Source organism: Centroberyx gerrardi, chromosome 16 (genome assembly GCF_048128805.1).
Source record: "Centroberyx gerrardi isolate f3 chromosome 16, fCenGer3.hap1.cur.20231027, whole genome shotgun sequence".
Lineage (NCBI taxonomy): Eukaryota > Metazoa > Chordata > Actinopteri > Beryciformes > Berycidae > Centroberyx > Centroberyx gerrardi.
Window position 1 is genome coordinate 19,899,998 of NC_136012.1, and position 23,738 is coordinate 19,923,735.

General features: G+C 41.2%; 1 protein-coding gene across 1 annotated transcript in view; it reads left to right on the plus strand.

The window, feature by feature from the left end:
- The window catches only part of glra4a (glycine receptor, alpha 4a), a 43,861-nt gene extending 36,979 nt beyond the window's left edge, over positions 1–6,882 (plus strand). The window contains exons 7-9 of the mRNA XM_078289072.1: positions 121–335; positions 1,554–1,703; positions 6,098–6,882. Of these exons, the coding sequence (XP_078145198.1) occupies positions 121–335; positions 1,554–1,703; positions 6,098–6,388 (656 nt within the window). The 3' untranslated portion in view covers positions 6,389–6,882. The remainder of the gene's footprint in view (positions 1–120; positions 336–1,553; positions 1,704–6,097) is intronic.
- The last annotated feature ends 16,856 nt before the right edge of the window (positions 6,883–23,738 follow it).

Here is a 23,738-nt window from a genome sequence, read left to right on the forward strand (position 1 = left end):
ACACTTTACCTTACCCTACTCTGCCAATACTGTAATTCTAAAAAAAAAAAAAAAAAAACAGAATTTGAGAACTATCGTTTTAAGCAGGACAGCTGAATAAACTACGTTGTGCGTCTGCAGGTAAATTCACCTGTATTGAAGTGAAGTTCCACCTGGAACGTCAAATGGGCTACTACCTGATCCAGATGTACATCCCCTCCCTCCTCATCGTCATCCTCTCGTGGGTCTCCTTCTGGATCAACATGGACGCTGCCCCGGCCAGAGTGGGCCTGGGCATCACCACTGTGCTGACCATGACCACCCAGAGCTCGGGCTCCAGAGCCTCACTGCCCAAGGTGAGTGACTAGTGACTAACATGTTTTCTTTACAGCAGAATAAAATGTAGCTAATATTGCGATTCATTTTTCTACCTAACGATACCTATTGTCATATATTTGTGATATATTGAATTTCGATATATTGTCCCATCCCTAATAGTTCAGCTTGGTATGATTGCGATACAAGTGCACTGGTAAGGACGATGCCCAAGTGTATTTGGTACCAAAGGGTGCTGGCAAGGATGTGATCATTACACTCCTACTCAGGACCACATACAGCTGCTGAGTATTCCAATAGAAAACCAAATTGCACTGATACTGTGCCATACCCATAGCAGACCCAGTACGGGTACAGCACAGTACCTTTGCAATGAAAAAAGTCCACAAGATGAGGCCCTAGCTGGGTATACAGCAGAGTTATAAACCAGCTTTCTACAAATTGCTGCACAGGTACAGCTACATCACTCGCGATGCTCTTTCTGGAGTCCACACTCACATAATATGGGCAATTTAGACTCTCCAATCCACTTGACTTGCATGTCTTTGGACTGAGGGAGAAAACCAGAGCACCTGGAGGAAATTCACACAAACAAGGGGAGAAATTGTAAACTCCACACAGAAAGGGCTGAGGCTGCGGATCAAACCTGGGTCCTGCTTGCTGTGAGACGACAGCGCCAACCACTGAGCCACTGTATATCTGTATCATATCATAATGCCTGCTTCCATTGCAAAGTCATCCATTCTTACCATTTTACAATTTGTTGACAGGAGAGATATACACATAAAAGCTGACATGGCTAACATAGATGTTTAGATTTGGTCTACCAGTGATCTAAAATGATGTGATTTGGATGGGAATCTAAGAGTCTGGTGTGTCATTTCCTGGGTTTTTTCCCCCCCAATTCTCTGTGTATATTTATACCAGTCAGCAAACTGCTGCTGTATTGAGTTAACTTTCCGCACGATGCTTACTCAGTAGGCGTTCCTGATATGTTTTGACATGTCTTCTCTCATGAACAAGCCGGACAAGGCTCTCCCTGAGTCTGTGACCTCTCTCATGGCTATGTGTCAACTGCCCGCACCCTACTGACTCATTAGAATTCTAGGCCATCCCAAGGATCTGGGTCATTCGATGCCAGGCCTGAGGAATGAGCGGAGTGTGAACAGCCCTCTCATTATTTCCATCAGCCTTCATTGATTGGTCATTGACGATTCTGTGATCTTGTCTCTCCCCAGGTGTCCTATGTGAAGGCCATTGACATCTGGATGGCGGTGTGCCTACTGTTTGTGTTCGCTGCCCTGCTGGAGTACGCAGCAGTTAACTTTGTCTCAAGGCAACACAAGGAGTTCATCAGGCTGAGGAAAAAGCAGCGGCGGCAGAGAATAGTAAGTAAATCACACCGTTCACAGGCAGGGACACAACCACACATTCATGCTCATGCACATGAAAAACCATATACACATAGACACACACTGACACACAGTGGCACACACTGTAGCTTATTCTAAAACGTAAGCACTAGGAACACACACACACACACACACACACGCGTCCTTGTCAGCCCCTATAACATTGACTTATGCCTCTTGTTATTGTGGGCTGCTGTATATTCAGGAACTGACAACAGCAACACGCTACAGCTGGCTGTCATATTACATGAGGAAGATCTACTCATTTCAGTTCAGCTCGTTTCCATGGTGAGCGCTGACCTGTTAAGAGCCTGCGTGATCCTTTCTCTCTGTCACTCCATTCGACACAGAGCAACAACCTTTCCACCAACCTCACATAACTGGGATACCCTAACCCAGGGTTCACACCGGGAGAAACTTGGTCGATGGGTCGCTCTATTCTGACCAATTGTGGGCGGCGTGAGAGGCTCTGATTGCATCTACTTAGTGGCGTTGTGCAGCTGCAAAGTTTTGACCAATTGCTGCTTTGGTATTGCCTTTCACAACATTACACCGTGTTGATGAGTTACTATAGCTAGCTAGGAAGCGCTAATTAGGTAGCTTTTATAAAATACATAAAAAAATAAATAAAATTATTCCAGAGCTTACCATCGACCCCAACAATGGATGCAACTGTTCTCCAAACATCATTTTTGAGACGTTGACTCCTTTAGTCTTTCAAGTAAAAGTTCCAGACAATTGGGAAGCTTTGAATTGCTGTAATCAGCTTCTCATCCCTTCTACATTTGTCAGGCGGAGCTGTTGTTCATGAGTCGGTAGGGAAACGAGAAAGTAAAAATCTGATTGGCTGTTGGAAGCCGATGGCCACAACTTTTCTTGGCCGACAAGCTTGTTGACCACACATTGGCTGGTGGCTGAGCTCCATAGGAAATTAATGGACTTCCAGGGATTTGTTGACCGTGATGCTCGCAGTGTGGATGCACGGTAAGAGTAATAAAGGTTGACAACATAGAGCCATTTAACCTGAAGGTATACTGTTTAGAATCTCAAGTCTCATCATTCAAGAATGAGAACTAGACCCGCTCCAGAGCTGAAGTGTTACAGTTCCCTTCTAGTAAATCTTACAGCTACTCCTCTGAACAAGCTGTTAACATAAAAAAAAAAAGGTATTGCACTTCTATTTGCCCCTGCTGTCATATCAAAAAATGCATCCCCCATTAACTGGATGTATTCCATATTCTGTTTATCTTGAAGCACCATTATCCAGGCAAACAGCTTGTAAGTTGACACATAAAAGCATTTATAGAGAGATGTGAGACCTTTTGCGAAACAGAGGTTCATCTCAAGAGTAAGACAAAGACAGTCTTAAATATCCTATTAAAGAGCTAGCCTCCCAGACTTGTGGCAAAGTTCCCTGTCCAGGCAGAGGAATTGAGCAGATTTACTGGACAGTCTGCTGGACCTGAATCAATATGGAGAGTGAAAATGATGGTCGACGGGGAAGGACTTCCCCTGTCAACATCAGTTGCACAATTACTCCCACTGAAGAGTTTGGCTTGCAAACTATCCATCTGAGAGGTATTGACGCATGACCTGATGTGTTGTACTAGAGAGGTTGGGAATCTGACGGAGCATACAAACCCCGGACTGACCAGGTTTAATCAATACACTTTCCCAGCCGTCTGTTTGGCTTTGAAAACACCAGAGATCTGCACTTGTGTCAAACTGCTGTAGTACGAACGTCTACAAAGCCTTCAAAACGAATAAACTGAGATCCTTGCTTCCATTTTGTGGTGTTTGCAGAAATAACTTGAACTGGTTGCTTGAGGATATTTTCCTCAGTCTCCAAAGCTAATTCCCCCAAATAATAGCCATGGATGATGTATTATCACACTCTCACAACTCTTTCCTTGAGCGCCTCTTTAACTTAAAAGCTAAGTAGCACGGCTTATTTTTGTTTATGTTAAACTCTGCACCAACATGTCTTATGAATTTGAAGCCCGCATCTTTAATCACTTTATTTTTGGCATGACACAGGTGGTTTGCTGAATTTGAATGAAGCAGAGGGAATTCTTGCCCTCAGCAAAAAAAAAGAGAAGGCAGATGTCCAAAACAAATTAAATTCAACACTAATGGATTTCTCTTACAAGAGCCTTCATACCAGACTCTTGCTTTGCTATCTTACACCCACAAAAAGGGGCAATAACTATCATTTCAATTTGTCTACCTTCCTTTCTAATGGAGGTGTTTGCCAGTCAGCCAGGGAGTGTCGAGTCGCTGCGGAAAGTGAATGATATCCCTGGTAACAACTCGACCTACGGGACCCTGAATCAGCATTGCAGCGCCTGTGCCAGGGTAAAATTAAACCCTGTGTCAACCCTGACCTTCAAACCCAATTTTTCATGCCTCTAGCCTCCCAAATCGACTATGTCCTGCAACTTTAACCTCAAACCTGAATTTGTCCTGGCACCTCTCCCATAACCAAACCTCTACCCACAATGTGCCATTCTTGCCCTGTCACCAGCCCTCTGTGACCCCCGCCCCCCTTACCCCAACCTGGAGCTCTTGCCCTTTATTCCTTCCCTTTGTGGAATCTGCTTTGAAGGCTAATGTGAAGTCAAATGTCTTTGCTTCCTCATGTTCTCTCCTTCAACTGTCATCACTTTGTCGACAAATGTGTTTCACCTTCAAGGTCTTGTCAAGAAAGTCTCCTTTTTTCAGGACACCTTCCAAGAATGTTGGCATGTACTTTGCACAGAGTAACCTTCAGAGTTTGTTTTTTCTTTTGGTTAAAGAACACCTGACTGTATGGCTTTAAAGTGTTGACAACTGCTTTCTGTTTACTGTTTATTGTTGTTTATGTTTGCTCGGCATAAAAATAGGATGCCAAAAAACCAAGCCCAGAAACTTGATAAAACACAGATTGTCACTTATCTCTCATTGGAAGCTAAACCATTTCCACATTAAATTCGCTCTCCACAGTGAAGAACACAATGTGATGACGAGGGGGGGAGCAATTGAACTTATACCAACAAATCACAAAGAGCACAGCCACCGCTGATACCTCACAGGGGCTAAGAGCACGGACCAGAGACGATGAGTACCTATTATCTTTAGAGAAACGCACCATTAGACTTTAGCACATGATGTACTGTATCGTTTAGATAGTAGAGGGGATAATTAAGCTGTGCTAGAAGAGCTACAACTCCCTCTCCCCCTTTTGTATGGTGTAATTTGTCATTGGGGCAACAGATAAACGGTTAGTTCCACTCGCAGCCAACCACTCTTAAGAATAAGAGAAGAGGAAGAGGACTAGTAACTGAAAATGGGACTTTGGTCCCTTACTATAAAAGAGTACTAGATTGCCAGCTGCCCTTTGCTAGCTCCTGCACAGAGGTTAGAGGTGAGAACGATTTTAAAAGACTGCATGAATATACTATGCGAGAAATTGTAATAATAAGCAGGCAGTGGAGACAGGTGTGTAACACAGCAGTAACTATAATGGACCTTTGACAGCAAATGGTAGCGTTTAACTGCCAAGTCTGTCCGGCACTGGGGTGCGGAGTGAGGCAGAGTACCAGAGAGCTGCCAGGGTCGGTGAGAGAGGAAAGAGAGAGAGGGACACAGGGGTCAATGCTTTCAGGGCATCTCACACTGACTACTAATCACCCAATTTAGATCCCACATCTCCGCTTTCCCCCGCTAAAGCGAATCTCTCAAAGTGTCAGAGGACTGTCAGAGTTAAGCTGCATGTCTATTAATATTCTCTTCAGAGAGAGGGAATAGTGTCTCTCATTCACTGTGAAAAAGTGCCCTGCCATCCATCAAAGCATAATGCCTGGTGCAAGTTTTTTTTTGTTGAGACTGTGACTTTTCACTAATAGGTACTTTGAAAGGTCTATTATTCCAGAACTTTGAAAAAAAAAGAGTGTGTGCGTCCTTAAACTACAAAAGAGAGACGGAGGTTAATTTTTTGATTAGCTTTTCGGAAATTATAATTTCCCTTTCTATTCTAATGAAGATGCCCCCACTGCCCTCTCTGTGTCATAGAAACCCCGATGAGTTAAATTGATTGAATAAACTTGATCTGAGGCTAGTGGCTATATTAAATACCATCACTCACAAAATCATTTAGTTTAAAAATAGCTTCATCCCTGAAGTAAAATTTTTTGTTCATGGTGAAAGGGGGGGCATGTTTCTGTTTTTTTTTCTGTGGATGTTCTCACCCTTTTGCACACTGTTGCCCTTTTGCACTGCTACACCCCAAACGCATTTGGGAATCAGCCACTGAGAGGAAATGTGAAAAGCTGTGAGCTAATGCTAGTTGACAGTGAGAGGCCAATCTGTTTTCCTTGTGCTTCACTCCACAGGAAGAGGAACTGGTGAGGGAGAGCCGTGGGTTTTACTTCCGGGGTTATGGACTGGGTCACTGCCTGCAGACCAAGGATGGTACAGCTGTGGAGGGGGCCACTGTCTTCACCCCCCCGCCTCCGGTTACCATATACGATGGGGAGGCACTCCGCAAGCGCTTTGTGGACCGGGCCAAGCGCATTGACACCATATCCCGAGCTGTCTTTCCCTTGAGCTTCCTCATATTCAACATCTTTTACTGGGTCACCTACAAAGTGCTGCGACATGAGGACATCCATGCAAACTTGTAATACGCTCTCTGCCTACCCCGCCCTCCTTAATGTTAATTGCTACATTTTAGTTTTTTCTCAGAACCAAAACTGCCTGTCAGATCTACATTACAAGTGAGGAAAAAGTGTGTCAGAGGCATATCTGCTTCGTAAACCATTGCTGTTGATGCTATAAACTTTGTGCTCAGGTGCGTCTTCAGGATCTCAGACAAAGAGTGAATGAGCCGAAAAACAAAAGTTAAGCTGCGTGGATTCAGACTGGTGTTGTTGCTGTTTGTGATTGCCCTCTCGTATCTGTCTTGGTTTGATTCGCTTGGATTACGACAGAGACGAAGCGCTGCTGGTCCTTGTGAGTTCATGACCTTTGTTTGAGACAATGGCTAAAAGCAGAGATCAAAGAAGCCGATGTTGGTCCTGGCTGGATGAGATATACTGACTTGAATTTTGACACTACGCATCTTTGAATGAATGTTTTTGAAAATTCAAAAGATATTGGCTTTTTTACACCTTTAGATTGCCAAACAAATGGTTTGTGGGGGGAGGAAGGGGTATTTGATATTTATGAGTATTCAATGGGTGGTGATAATTCATTTTAACTACTTATAACAAGAGATTATATATATAACAGTGTATAAACTGTATATAAACAAAGCTGTTCATTGACTGCACAAAGCACAAATGTGTATTTCCTTTTGTCTAAATTTAAATAAATCGATATTCTGCCAGGAAATCACAAATTCTTTTGCTTCTCTTTGCGTAAAGCTTTGGTTGATGGAAGACATAAATTTCTCACTTTAGAAAAGGATACAGTGGCCATAATCAGAGGATGACTTCTAAAGCATACAGGGAATTCCTCAACAGATTAACTGCATCAGACACAATTGCTTTTCTATTGCAGTCCTTTATTAGTCCCCAACAGCTCCAAATCCCAGCAGGGATGGGGGGAAAACATCAGTCCAAAGGTGCATATCAAATCCTATAATGTTGAATCAAATGCAAACAGTAAATGCAGCAAATGCTGAATCAGTAACCAGCTCACATCAGTGGTTCCTCCTCTTTCCAGGGCTTTTTATAATAGCTGTAATTGTTAATTGTGTCAGCATACATTGACACATTACATCTTGGAGGAATTGCTGACCAACTTGTTGAGGAAATTGTACAAAAGCTGCCATTTGTTTCCTAGCCCCAGGAGTAGCTGTGAAGGTGTGGAAATGCAGGAGGGTGGGAGTGGGGCGGGTGGGGGGGGGCATCGCCAGCGAGGGAGGACGAATGGGTTTTTTAATGGGAAATCAGAGGGTTGTTTTATCAACTAATGAGTTTGAAAAGGGCTTGGTGTTCCACTGCTAATGACAATGAATTCTAGAGCCAGCTGCAGCCTACTGTCCTTTGTCAGAGACTAGGCAATCCTAATCAACTCCTCTGTAGTCTATGGTTCCCCAGGTAATGAAGTGTGTGTGTGTGTGTGTGTGTGTGTGTGTGGGGGGGGGGGGGGGGTGGGGGGTGGGGGGGTGGGGTGGTCACGCCTATGTCTCCATTCTTTCCGTCATTCTCTCTGTTGCTCTCTCGTACATTTTTAAAACTTGTCCAGTATTGTTTATTGGTTTAGAATAAAAAACTCAGTGGGGGAAAAAAGCTGAAATAAGAGATATCTGTTGTTGGAGAGCTCTATAAAGGCTGATGACATTTGTATCTTTAGGGCATGAACACAGGCAAACAAGAGGAGACGGCACATTGCTTCAGATAGCTGATGGTTTCTCAACACGAGTAAGGATAGAGTGGGTTGACATATTCACATAAGTCCTTCATATTTGCCCCTGACAGCTTAAGTAGACTTCTGAAAAAGAATCTGAGGGCAATAGACAAATGTCAAAAAGATTGGCTATTGCGTGTCACTGGAGCTGCTTTCCTCAGAAAGGCCTCATAGTTTAAAGTCCCAATCCTTAATAAAAACATAAACAAAAAGGTAGCGCTGCTCCAGAAATCCAAAATTGGGTTAGATGTTTTTTTATTCTGAAAATTAATAAAAGAGCCCTTAATAAAAGGACTGACCATATGTACCAGTTAAACATGAGTTCACATTGAATTTTAAAGCTCCAAAAGGTGTGTTTACCTTTGTGTTGCTTGTGAAACTTTCTATCCACAGGTAACTCTTCTACAAGAATCTATAGATGTAAATGTATAATTATAATATACTCCAGTATACAGTGTTAACAGTAATATCAAGATATCTCTCCTCCAGTTTCTCTACAGCTATTATTTGTAAAGGCAACTGCAACACAAAAAACATCCCTAACCCAAAGCTAAAAAAGGTATAATTTTCCTTAACTACTCGCCCTTTACTCTAGCGCTAGCATGTTATAACATGAGATGGTATTGTTTCATTTATGGTGGAGAAAACCAGCACGTTTGTGTCAATGTAAGAGGCTTTTCTAAATCTTCAATCCCTGACTGACACATGCAAAATAGGCCCATGAGGCCCATGATTTCTGGCACATTGCTCACACTGCGCTCCATCTCCACCTCCAGAAAGAAGCGCATGTCTCCTCAGAACGTATCATGGTACGAAGACATGTGAAGACTGATGGACTCCCAACATGGCAGAATCTCTCAGATGCCCCGATAGCGGCTCTGTGTGGACCGGCCGCTTGACAAGCCGTCGGGACTCATGAGCTATTGCGCAGTAAATCCCAAGAGTGTGACAACTTCACCCAAATTCACCCCCACACCCATCGCATGCCACCAACTCTTTCCTGCTCAAGAAAAAGAGAACCATAACTATCAAACTGTCTGATCTATAAAGTAATCTTCCACTGCAATGGTGGAGCCGAATGAGAACATTAAATATTCATTATTCCAGCAGCCTTTTAACACCTCTGATGCAGCGTTAGTCAAGTCAAGTTTATTTTTTATATCTCTTAATCACTGCTACAGTCTCAAAGGGCTTCACAATGGGCGCATTATGAAAACAATGAATGAAAACAACACTCCCACCCTCAGACTCTCAACAGAGGACAAGGCAAAACTCCCACGAAAACCTCATTAAGAAAATAAAATGGGAGAAGCCTTTGATTAGGGCTATTTAGAGAGGGATGCTCCCTACCAGGACAGCCAGGTGTGCAATGGGTGCAGAGAGTAGGCAAAGTGTTGTGCTTTTTTCCCTTATATTCATCCTCAAGAAATGTTTGACGCTGATCGATTGTACATACATGTTTAAGTCATGCGATTGTCTACGAATGAATACACAATATGGCAAGGAGAGAGGGAGCGTGCATTTGGTATAGCTGTTGTTCATCATGTCCATGGCATGCCCTTGCTGTCTCCCTTGGGGATAATCAACATGCTTTCCCCCTCCTCATCTCAGCTGAATGTCAATGGTGCCAAAGCTAAAACTGATGTGTGAGCTTTGAGAGAGCAGCCTAGGACCGGCAATCAATACTGCTGTCCCTTTGAGCACCAGCCTTTCACCCTCTCACACACATAAAAACAGAAAACAGAAACACATGGCGTAGACACAAAATTAATGATGCTATGTGTAGCATTTTCACTGCAAGTATCACAATTAATGAAATCTTATAACAACAATCAGCACTATGTTCTATGAGCTGCTTTCTGTCAGCAGTTTTGTTTTTCTCCCCCTCTGTTGCTTTTGAAACATTTTTCTTACCAGTCTTCAGTAAAAGGGATTATTATGATTTTTTTGTGGAAAGGTTGACCCAAAACGCCCCTTATTGTCTTAATTAAAAGTAAGACACTCATCATTAGGGCTGCTGCTGTAATAGCAACAGTCAAGTTTTTGTTGGAATATATTTTCACCTCTAATTTAAATTTACATTTTAGGCATTTAAATGACTGAATGTCTTATCCAGAGCAACTTAGTAGAATTATCTTAAGTCTTTAGATCAGCATCATTAGAAGCTGCCAGTGGTAAGGAGTACAAGCAAAGCCTTAGCGCCCAGACATTAGATCTAAGAAATATTCCTGCATCTCTAGGAAATCTGTGTATAATAGAGAAGTGCTAGGCGAAGAAATAACAGCCGGGGAGAAAATATTGGTTTCTTGTGACAGTGATATATTAATGAGAAAATGCTACACATGTCACCTTTAAATATATGAGTGTAAACAGAAGGAACTGCTTGCTCCACACAGTATTATGAATGCGAACCTTGAGACTGTCACCCAGTGCATGGATACAGATATCCCTGCATGGTAAATGTACCGTTCCTATGTGGCCACATCAGTATAGACTGTACTGCTGAGTGGAGCGATCCAGGTTTTCCTTAGAAGTCCCTTGACCAGCTTTTAAAGGAGCATACTATGTCTCCCTCAAAACAATCACATTTACATAAAAAATGTTGGTGACCCCTCTGCTCTGTACGTTGCCTCTTGAGCCATTGAAAGGCCAAAGACTTAAAGAATCTGATGTTAGCGAAAATGGTAATGATCTAATGATCTAATTTCATAATGATGGGACAAAACATATAGCAGTCTCTTTGTGTTTGTGTGTAGTTTCCAGTAATATCATGGAACTTCAAGCGAAGATCTGTTAAATAAAATGCAGCTTTTTGCAGGATTTTGGAATTTTTAATGTACATTTTCAACAAGTAAAGTTTTTCTTGGTCTTAGGTCACTTTGCTTGATTAGACTGTAATCTGCTGATTCTTTATTCTTCACATATTTTCTAATGGCTGTGCTCTCAGTTGCCATTAAATTTTTTAGATAATTATCTTTGAGTTGATTTGTTCATTAGTTGATTGTTTTTGTTTGTTTACCTTTGAGCATACGGTTGCAGCCATATTTAAGAGATACTGTACTTTCAAATTGAATATGATGGGTCAGTTTACCATTAAAACTGAGCAAAACAACAAAAGAGTGTATTGTGTTATGGATATATTAAGGGTTGATACACATATTTCTTATACTTGTTGTTAAGTATCCATATTATTGCTGTTACTAGATGTTTTATTAGAAAATAAGGAAGCCTAATGTAAAGAAAAACACCTTGGATGTCAAAGTATGGCTCCTTCCTTTTTTCTCCATTCTCTTTCACTGCCTATGGTTTCCTTCAGCACAAAAACTCAATATGCCACAACACGTAACCGATACAGAGGCAGAAACTTCTTTTGGACAGCTCCGTGTGCGCTACAGGTTCTTTCCGGAATATTTTAAAACGGAGAGGAGAAGCCATTTCCCTGGTGTCAACCGCCTCATCTGTCAAACCCGAAACCCCAAGGTTGGTGGCTCAAAAGCCCAGATAATGGATGGTGCCTTGAGGTAATGAAGAAACAATATTTGTAACCGGATTCCTGAAGCTCACTGCAGCGGGTTGAGAGAGACAGTAGAAAGGCGGGGAGAGGATGTTGTGGCTATAGTGAGTAATGCAAGGAAGACAGCCATCAGCAATCATTTCTCCTGTTCCTCTCACACCTATACTGCAGAGGTTTAAATTATTCCACTAGATTTACTCTCCGGATTGAAGCTCTGTTGACACCCAGCTCCCATACAACGCACCTCTCACAGACAACCTTTTAACATCAGCCAGGTACAAATGTAAACAAACACGTGATGCTGAGAAGAGTCGACAAGTTGCTCGCTGTCCGCCTTCTCTGCATGAGTCAAAGGGAAGGTTGATGCAAAGACACACTGGCTGTTCGATATTTTTATAACCTTTTTTCCAATTTGAACGATGAAATTAATAAAATATGTATCTTCCAGTGACATGCTTTCAAGGATACATAGGGGGAAAACATACATTTCCAGGCAGCGCTGCAAAACTCTCCATTCTCTCTATGCCTATACAGAAAATCCAATGTGGATTAATTTCCATTAATCTCCTGCTGCGCTTCCACATTTCCACAACTCCAACATCTGAGCGAAGCCCCTACAGCGTGGTGTTTACGTAGATAATGGTTATAGACATGCACACACGCTGCACTTTCTTTTGTGTGCGAACAGGAGAAACAAGGAATTAGCACCAATCCCTCCGCATAGTGAATAGGCAGCAACAGGAATTCTGTCAACCCCCTTTTCAAAATTCCCTCGCTCTATAAGATTTTCTGAATTCCTTGGGGAGAGCTTAGACCAAAATTGAATTAAGTATGACAGCAATTTTTCATACAAGATAATACCATGGAATCTGTAATGGCTCCACTCCAGTGCGATAGCAACTACGTTAAGAACAGTGTCAAGAGCAAACACCCTTTAATTAAACACGTGCGTAACACCTTCAAGTCGTTCGCAGGTTTGGAAGAGCATGGAAAATCACAAGTCTAACGTCTTAATCTCGCCTCAAACCGAGCTACATTCGGCTCACACCTCTCTTCCAACCAAAACTTTCCACTTTCTCAGGAAAGCAGGAGATGAATGCGGTGCTGCAATTTTAAAAGAAAGAGAGAGATATACTCTTTTAGTAATAACAAACGTCTGGGGGTCTGCCCGCGCTGACCTGTGCTGGCACGGCTTGAGCAGCACTCCGTTATTCCCTCCTTCCTTGGCACCTTCACTTCACCCTTGACTTCATTGCCTTTCTCTTCTTCACTCCCTCTGTCCAGACTGAGCAGAAGGGAGAAGCCTTTAGGTAAGTAGCTATAGACCTAGGGACTGACATCTTGCGGAGGAGAGGAGATAGCTGCTACGGTACTCTGTGTGTGTGTGTGCGTGTGTGTGTGTGCGTCTCTGTATGGGTGGGCATGTTCGTTGCTCGCTGCCTTGCTGACTTCCTCAACAGTGTGTCCATCCCTCATCCGCCCTGTTCTGAGGCCTCTGCTCCTCTCTCTCTCCTGCTGCTATTTAAGTAAACAGAGGATTTTCTCCACCTCCCTTTCTCCCCTGTCCATCAGACAGCACTCACACTGGTGTTAATGCCCAAGAGAGCAGGCGAGTGAGACAGCTCACTGCCGTTTTCCACCGTTGCTCTGACACTGATTCAGTGCTGTAGGTTGGCTGGGAGAGGCGAGCCAAGAGGGAAATAATTATTTCCCTGGGAGACGGTGTGTGTGTGTGCTTGCGTGCGTGTGTGTGTGTGTGTGTGTGCGTGTCTCAGTCAGTGCTCCCAGTGCTCATACACACAGGGTTAAGTTGAGACAGTTAAATGTCTCCTTGCATTCCTGCAGAAGAGAGAAGGAAAAGAGCAAAGCAGAGGGAGAGAGAGAAATGTTGTTTTTACTGCTCTAGACAACTGTCTCCAAGTCAGAGTGATGACCAACTTTGCTTCCCTTTTGACTGTCAGTCAGCCTCATACCACACACTTCTGTACTTCATTCTGATTGGTAATGCTTCTAATTCCATTTTTATAGACTGGACACAGCAAACACACACATATAGTTGCTGGTTGATGCTTTTATATATAAGTTTGTGCATTTCTGTTACTGAAAGAAAATCTCACCATTTGACAATAAAGACTTTGAGATGAATTTCAGAAGAAAAGAAAACAGACTCTGAGGTCTTGCATGGAGTAGCTGTGTATGTGGAGCTTATCAGCCTGGATGATGCAACTCTTAAAACTATTCTTCCCTCTTAGAAACACTCTTAACTGAGTGCTGAGTTCACTCTAGCTCAGTAGTGCATCAGAGATGTAAAAAGCCGGAGCCAAAGGCTACGGTTACATTTTTCATTACAACGTGATTTTTAGATCCAATTCTAAAGACTGGATCACCTGAAAATGGATTTTACTTTTCACTGCTCTCCCTCTCCATGTCTTTACATTGAGCGTATGCACATTATGTCCTAACTATGTAGAATTCCAATCACAATGTGAGCCTGACCCCTTCCATATCTGGCAGAGCTGGACCGACCCATTACAGTAAGCAATACTAGAAGGAACTCAGTTTACTCTGCAGCCTCCATAATGGCCTGCGTTTGTTGTTATTGTTTGTCTTCTGGGTTTGATTTTCTGAGAAAGTAGCATGTGAATACAGTGCTGTTTAGCAGCCAACTTGGAAGACCCAGATGTCTGACTTTCCCACCAGAACACAAACGCAGCATAATAGTTATGGCTTAAAAGAGTAATCGCCTAATGGTGGAAGTCCCAGATCCAGATCATCACAAAAATCGAATCAGCTGATCGTTGGGCCAAGGGCTATCTGTCCACCAAATTTCAACCAAATCCATTTCTTACTTTTTGAGATATCTTGCTGACAGACAGACAGACAGACAGACAGACAGACAGCTGAAAAAAATTCCCTTCAGCTTTACAGTGGAATACCACTCAATGTAAGTGTTTTTTCTGTGGTCAAGGACGCAGCTCAATTAATATTTTTGAACATGAATAACTCTCCTGGAGTTAGAAACCAGAGAGCTAAAACTCTAAGCTGCAATGCTCAGCTTGAATCTGCCCCATAGACAACAAATACAGGGCTGACAGTGTAAACTCATTGTCAGTGGACCCCTTATCAAAATCCCCCAAAAAGTGCAGCAACTGATTTCTGGGTTTGACAATCCCTTAGCAATGTCAGCAAAATGTGATTTTTATGCATCTACGGCACTTAATGTGTCCAGGCATGATCAGGTGAAAAAAGTCACAGTCGCTATCAGATCCTCAAAATCAGATATTGAAGTAGTCAGACTCGCAGTGTGATCAGAATTCAACGTACTGTAATCTGAACACAATCCAGCCACAGTGGCACAAAACAGATGTAATTCCGATGACCCCAAACGTCTTCCACGGTGACAGAGGCTGTGACAATTCAAAAAGGTCATTTCTTCTGTGCTAATTAAAAGTGGGGTAAAAAAGTCCCTTCGTTAAATATCACGTATCCCTGAGAATGCCAAAGCCAGCATGATAATGAATGCTTGTGATGTCTCTTAAGGTTAGCCTTTCCATCTTCATTGCTTGTTTTCCCTGGCAGGTCAAAGGCAACAATGAGCCAGCAGGATCCTGTCAGTCTCCTCATTCTTCTGCCTCTGTTTTTGCTCAAAATCAATATGCAAGAAAGATGCGATAGGTAAAAGTCATCCAAACGAACTAAAAATATCTTTGCATGATATTAAGAAGTTGAGAAATATGATGGGACACACACACACACACACACACACACACACAACCAATATGACACAGTTTGACCTCATCCGTCCCAAGAGATTTTTATCAGAAATTAAGGTTTTAATTCAAAAATGCTGGAACAATTTAGAAAAAAATTGATACCTGAAATTCATTTATTTAACAAACGTTTCATAAATGAAGTTTAAGTCCTCAAAAGTGTTACAATTTTTTGTAATCAAAGGTCTCTGGCTAATAACTTCAATAGTTTTCAATGAGTTGTTGATGATGGATATTTCATTTAGGAATGTCACTCAGATAGATAGATAGATAGATAGATAGATAGATAGATAGATTGATAGATCAAGCGCCTACTAAAATGTCCAGTGTGGAATCTTAAAGTCCTAAATTTCAGACATGACGGGAGGATTTTTAAGAGGAAAATAGTTTGACAGGTGATGTCTTATCACATTGACCTGAAATTAATCATTTATCAAACTTCTCTGTAAGTCAGCCACACACACTGGGATGTTTTTTTTTTTTGTGTCTGTACCGAGGAAGTGTGAAACATTTCCCAGCCACTGTCAGGTACTATAGTGCTTTTATGTTGTTGTCACGCTGTTCAAGATACTGTACTTTGCTATCAATAATAGACACAAGGCATTAATTACAAAAGGCAATTAAAAGGATTCTTACTTTCTCTCAGAGATGATAGAAGCCATGTGTTAGTTTGCTCTGTCAGTTAGAAATAATATAAAAAAATTGTTCTTTCTAATAAACATTTTACCATTAATTTCTTCCCATCAAGCTGTGGAACCATAATAATGATGATTGTCTAGACTAGAGTGAATCCAACACACCCAGCAAGTCTTGTTGCCTTGGAAACAAGGGCATGCTGAGAAGCCAAGAGCTAATAATTCTGTGTGAGGTGGAGATGGGATGGGAGGGGAGGGGAGGGGAGGCAACCAGCCTGCGAGGGTTAGAGCATGAAGGTGTGTATGTGTGTTTGTTTTTGTTTGTGTGTGTGTGTGTGTGTGTGTGTGTGTGTGTGTGTGTGTGTGTGTGTGAGTGAGCACGATGCATGCTTGTGTTGGAGGGTAGGGACTTTGGTGTTTGAAGAAGGTGCGCTAGGAGCAGCGCCGGTGAGTTGATTTCTTATACCGTTTTCTCACCTTTCCCTCTCCCTATCTACTCTAAAACTCCCAACGCTCTCATCGCAATGAACAAGCTCTGCAGGAGACTCCCATAATAAAACTCAATAAAACAACATCTTTCTTTATTACCTTCGTGTTGAGCTTTGCATCACTACACTTGGTGTGTAGTGGAGTGTTTTGGGTGCAAAACTATTCAACGTGCTGATATGTGAAAGACGAGACCCAGGAGGAAAAGCTCTGCAGGTGCTCATGTTGTCCTACACCCCTTTATTTACTGTCCACTGCCTGCTGAGTGCTGTTCTGTCCCATCCAGTTACCCCCCACTACACACACCTCATCCAGTAATGTGTCATTTTAACTACATGGGCATAAAAACTGCTGCACAAACTCAAATTTTCCTGAGGCCTGCCATTGTTCATGATATATATATATATATATATATATATATATAAATAGAAATAAATGTGTAGTTGATACATAAAATGTCCCCTCCCAATGCCATTTGTCAAGCACTCAACCCTGCTGTGAGTGCTGAAAGCTACAACTTTTCCCCATTGTCACCTACACATCTTGTTTTATTTTGGAGAAGTCGAGCTAAACAAAAAGCAACACATTTGAGAAAGCCACAATTCAGAGTAAGTAGTTGATGCTGACATACTTCATTTAACAAGACATGAATATTTCAGCGACCTCACAAAAGAATAACAATCTCTTTCAAAACTACTTGTGATTTAATTAATTCATGTCAAGACCTGAGGCATCAGCCTCAGATAGCTGTCCTTGATTTTTAGTAAAACTTGTAGAAAATTGGTTAATTTTTCACTGACTTCCAGGTACAACTCGCATAGGCATTTCAGTTTCTTTAGTAAACATTTCATAAAAACAGTCTGCTAGCAGAAAATGATTTGCTGAATGAAAAAATATTCAGTAAAATGTAAAATGTATCTGTAACCGGAGGGTCTCTTACCAGAAGAAAGCAGGACTATAAATTACTTGTAAGGATAATACATTTTAAACTCCTTTTCTGTTTCACCTTCAATGTTATAAAATGTAGGTTTTGATTCATGAAATTCATTTTGAAATCCAGATGGAGAAAGTGTTGTGAAGCAATGCAGATGGGTTTTTCAACCTTAAAGAAGGCCAACATCTTTGTGCATGTCTTTTCCCTGTATTGAAAAATAATTTAAAGGCATTAAATGAAATATGATGTTGCACTGGTTCTACACACCGAAACAGTCTCCCAATCTTCAAAACCAGGTCGGAATGTTAATTCTTCTCCCAATTTTTAAAATGACATTTTGCTGCAAGTAATAGCAGTCACAACCTTTAAACTCTGTATCAGATAATTAAAGACCTGTGAATAGGCTTGCTCTGACCAATCTATTCCTCATTAGCATTTACTGAAAAACTGAGCATTAAAATTTTGGAACATCTTCCAGCACACAGAAAATATGTTTTTTTAATGGGTTGAAAACAAAGGTAAAGGCATGAATCCAATCATGCCTCTGCCTTTTGATTCAAGTGTAACAAAGCTTTCCAGTCAAGTGTAACATAATGAATTGAACCCTCCATTTTAGCACGATAGAGATTTCATAGCTCGGTAAACAATGGGGGGATGTTTTGAGACTGGAAATTGAATCTCTTGGTACTTGGACATGGAATTGCAACCACGGGATCTCCTAGTGATAGTGATCCCGTCTTGTTGCCATGGTGATACTGTTTATAAACCAATCGTGTAGCCTTCTCATCGACCATGATTTCTTGTGTAGGTCTTGTTCCATTATAAATTCATGAGGAACCTACGTCTTCTTGCTCACACACAAAAGATAATGCAGCTCATTAAACAAAGACAATAAATAGGATCTCACTGCTTTCCCTTAAACCTTTTCTTTTGGCTCTTCTGCATTCTACGTAACCAGGGGGGATTTGGCTTGATAACCTGCTCCCCTTAGGCTATCACCTGTTTCCATCACCAAATAGAGCAATATAAACCATACATTTGATGTGATAACAAAGAAGTAGAACAGCATGCCTGACATTATTTGTTTTCCTCTCAGAGCAAAGAGAATAAAAAAACCTGCTCCAGGCTGCATACCCACCCAGAGAAATCAATTTGCAGGTTGGTAGTAACCTGAGACATATTGAACTTCTTTACAGAATAATCTCTTCAGGTAATACAGAGGCAACGTCTCCAGGAGCTGAATTTATTTTTCAACCTCAAACGAAAAAAATTTAACAGAAAGTACAGCTCAAAAAAAGGCTAAATTGATTCTATTCTTTTGACATCAGTGGGAGGTACTTGACTACAAAACAGAACATATTAAGAGCTTTAGGGTTCAGGTACAATGTAAAGCGTCATCTTTTCAAGGTCTAGGTACAAGCTTTCAAGCTGCAAACTGCTTGGTACATGGTTGATTTCTCTTATCAAAACTTCGGGGGCCATTTCTGGCATCACAGTTTATCTCTACGTGAAAAGGTCAGTCCTGCATCCATTACACGGATGCAACATGTGAACCATGAAAAATGAGTTTGAACTGGTAAAAAGGTTGACTTCATCCTGACTTTATGTATGGGAAGAAGCCTTGCTGTGTACAGTCCAGGTTTGTCATTCTGTTTAGGTGTTTGCTTGCTTACAGAGTCATTAATATCTGCCCAAGTATAAAAATGACCTGCAATCAAAAATAACCTGCAGATATTAATGACTCTGTAAGCAAGCAAACACCTAAACAAAGGTCAGTCTGGGACTTACGCAGCAAAACTGGTGAAGAACAGTGAGTGGCATTGATGGAGGGCTAAAAGCCTTTCCTCAGCTGTCCAGTTCAGTTGAGCAAACAATCCTCTAATAGTCTGGAATAACAGCTCTTGACAAGATCGATGTGTTGTCAAATCAGATTTTTAAAATTGAATGTGTAGGTTCCCAGTAACATCCACTAATGAACTGTAATTCATCCCAGTAAACAATTAAGTGGTACACTGCAAAACATGTCTGTCTTAACAAGTCATTTAGTCTAGTACTGAGCCAGAAAAGCTTGTTTTCCTTACAAAGTGAAAATGGGATGGGATAATATCACTTGTTTCAAAAGCAGTTTAATCTATTTCAAGAATTTTCAACAATGTCAGTATGTTTAAATAAGTTGCATCACTGTACTAGTAGCAACAAAATTCTTGAAACAACTTGATATGCAATGGAAATAAGTTAAATGATCTCACCCCATTGAGACATTTTTTCACTTGCTTTAAGAAAAATCAATGAATACTATACTCAATCAATACGATAATCAATAAAATATTACTCCATACTAAATTACTAAATTAAATTACTAAATTACTTTAGCTTACTTTAGCTAAATTACTTTAGCTGCTACATTAGGTGAAAAACTTTCAGATGAGTTCCAATCGGAAGCTCTCAAAAGAGGTTTTTAAATAAATGAAAGACGACTTTGAGCAAAAACGGGAAAAATATTATTTGAAGCACTGTACTGTCCATCTGCTTTGCTTCAAATATAATAGACATGACAAACAAGACTGAAACAGAAACCAAGTAGACAGACTGAAAATATCCTTGAGTAAATCTCCTGCATACTGAGCAGGAAAAATCATAGATTTTATTAAAAATGCACTGCCTTCTCTTTGCCTGTTATTGATTTTGCAATGCACTTAGTTTACCAGCTCCGCCACACCAACAGGCAATGCACTGTTCTATCTAATTATTATAGGGAACATGGGATCGTCAAGTCTGCACAAAGGCAGGATTAGTCGTGGCAGGCCGGGCCCACAGAGCTTTTGTAATAACAGCCAGAGCGAAGGTCAGTCTTTGTGTACTCCCTGACTTCTTAAAGGACTACAAACTGAATCATGTATCGATTACACTATTAAAATTGATTTTCTCAAAATATACTGCACTACCCTCTGCTGAGGCCCTGTAACTCTCCCTGCTGGGGTACTTGGCCCTAAGATCATTACTAATAACATTTTCCATGTAATCACCAGGAAACCATTATTGAACACCATTTTCGCATTGGCGACAGAGTAAAATTGTAATTAGGGACATCATTTCCAGGTTAGAAATGACTGTTTGATGCAGTGTCTGGGCACCAGTTCTTATTGCCTCTTTTCGGATGTGGCATCAAAAAAAAAATCACTCTACAATATGACAGTGCTGAAATAGAGAGCATGTTTGAAAAGAACAAACAGGAGGGAAGGGCTTGCTTCTGTCTATTAAACCCTTTATCTAGGGGGCGGTGAATAATGTATTTGGTGAATAATTTATAAAGGTTTATTGATAAAAATGACTTGCCTCCAGTGCAGCGCCTAAACATCTGCAGGGCAGCTGCAGAGACGCACAGACCGAAGTGACGCCGATTCCTACATCAGAAAGCTAATTAATTCCCTGCATGTTTATGTGTCCGATATAAAGTTGATGAATGAATTCATCACTCAGACAGAGCATCATTATTGAGAAAAAATATTCAACTCTCTAAAGAGCTGGCTAAATATATTATAAAGAATTCATATCTTTATAATATGATGCATGTTCCTCTTCATTGCCCAGAATGTCTTCATCTGTTGGAATGGGTGGCTGCTCTTGCTACATGAACACTGGTGTCGATGCAACACATTGTGGTCCCCATCTGTGAGATGAAATGTAATCTATCTCACAAACAAACACGTTAAAACTGGCTTAGCATTAGTTACATGCTTCCCAACTGTTAGCATCTTGGCAAATGAAGATATACCAATTAAAAATTAAATCACATCACCAATAACAACCCTAACCCTAACCTTAACCCTAACCCTACTACAACTACTACTAACCCTAACCCAAACTATAACTAACGTCACCCCTTAGCAAGGCCTACTATGGTAATTTTACATCCTCAACAAAGGATTAATCCTGCTGAGAATGAAGAGGTCCAACAAACAACATGCAAAACCCAAATCAACAATCTAACATTGTAAAGTAACATCAGGAAACGAGATAAATTAATCTTCTACTAGTTAGCAAAATGCTTCACAAGCAATTTGAATTGTAGAGAAATGTGAAATGGAAAAAGCAATCTTTCAATGCAACTGCACTGAAAAAATTGCCATAGAAGAAGTAACTTACAGGTCATCAGTTGGCCTATAAAGGCCAAAGACATTTCAGATGTGCAGTTCAACAAGGACTAAATGAAAATGCTACAGTCTATTAGCAACATCAGCACATGGAGGCACCTTCCCCTCTGCCAATCATACAAACAACGTATATAGCTAATCACAAGACACTAAATGATTTACCATTGGGGTATGTGTGCCATATTGTGTTAGATACTGTATTAAAAGAGGCAGATCTGTTTGATGACATTTGATGGTGTGGCCACCTGTCCCTATAGATCAATACAATAATGTAACTCCTTGGCAAGAAGGCACACCATATCACAGCTTTCTTTTTCATTTCGTCCCTGTCCACTTCATAACAAAGTTGCCAGCATAAGTCAGCCATGACAGTCTCTTCAATTATGTGACACTGGCGAAGAAAGGAAGATGATGGATTGGTGTCAAAGCTCTGGGGAGCAAGGAGCCAGACAGCAACCATCGGCTGCCCATCTGTCAACAATCCCAATTAACCACTGTTCAGATAGAGGTGCACCCCTCTTTCATGTTCTGCTGCAAAAAACAAAACAGGAGTATCTATCACGATGGTGAGCGAGATCCCATTTTTACAATGAGGAAACTAGATTTGTATCCAAGTGAGTTGGATTGGTCCATCCATCAGGAGGGGGGGTGAGTCAAATTGAAATCTGACATTTAGAGCCTCAACGCCTTTGCTCACTGGCACCGATATGAACTACAGCAAGTGACAAATTGTTTGTATCAGGCCTGTCCCTGGGTGAAGCCTCTGATAATGTTTAGGGTTGAAATACACACCCTTGACATTTGCTGAAAGGTCAGTTTTTGTGTTCATTAATGCTCCCTTTTTATATACAGGCAGCAGTGGAGATGAGGATTATTGTCATAATCTGGGGTTATGCCAAGTCACGATGAATGCTCCCTCATTTGTCTAGTCTCAATATCGGGACAGTCAGGTCTTGGTAAGGCGGTCTGCTTATTCAAATATGAGGTGTCACCTTGGATAAAGCTTCAGGTCTTTTGTACTTTAACCTAGCTCTGCACAAATTCTCAGAGTTGACTTAATAACCAAATAAGCATTTTGCAACTGTGTCCTCCCTGCAATGTCTGCAAAAACAGTAAAGCATTTCATAGCATCACAATACATGCAGAATTCAACTCTTTTAATTCTCACTCTCCTTGTGTGAGAAGATCTCTGACAAGGGGAAAAAGTCCAGGGTTATTTTGGTTCAATAGCAGGGTGTCCCTTTATGACTGGATTAAGAAATGGATCTTTAATTCATATAATGTCTGCACCAAACAAATTAGTGGCTTGGATCCGGAGCCAATAAACAGCTTGAAGCTGGTTCGATATGCACGTAGTCCTACATTGTTGCTGACAGCGTGTGTGGCATTTTTGATTAGCTAGTCTCCTCAGGGATGAGTGGGGTAACTTGGGCCACTTCCTGCATTGTGAGTTTCTGTGGAAAAGGAAATACAAACAATGCAGGCTGTCTACCAAGGTTTCTACTTATAGTTTATGCTCTTGTATACATACGAAAACCTTGCTTTCTTTTGGACACTGTCCCAACAAACAGAGGATGGTGCACTGGCTCAATTTACCCTAGGTAAATTCACCACAATATTCCCATAAGGATTTATAGTGTATCTCAATAGCAGCCTAAGTTTAAAGTGATTTTATGGTAATTTATGGTTGCTTTGGTATCACTATAATATTCCTATAATATTCCAGCAGCAACTTGTAGTTTTGCTGTGATGTGATGTTTATGCAGTATCTTATAAAATGTATGACAGGATTACTTTTTTTTTTTTTGCCCTAGGGGTGAATATGCCAGAATCTTTATGAATATCACCAACAACAAAAAAAACCCCAGCTTTTTGTTGTTGTTGTTTTTGTCGTCAGTTTCGATGGAGGCATAATAAAGGGTTAATTATTGTGTCATGTCATGTGCTTGACTTCCTCCTCTCGTAATTATTCACCTGCCTGAACCTTGGCGCTTCCTTGTTTATATGGGAAAGCAGTTGGCACGCTATTGGACAGTTGCAGACGCGCTTTGACTTTAGTGGTCCAGATTTACGTCAATCATCCAGGGGGGCGGGCTGCTCGCGTTTTGCACGAGGAAATAGATCATCC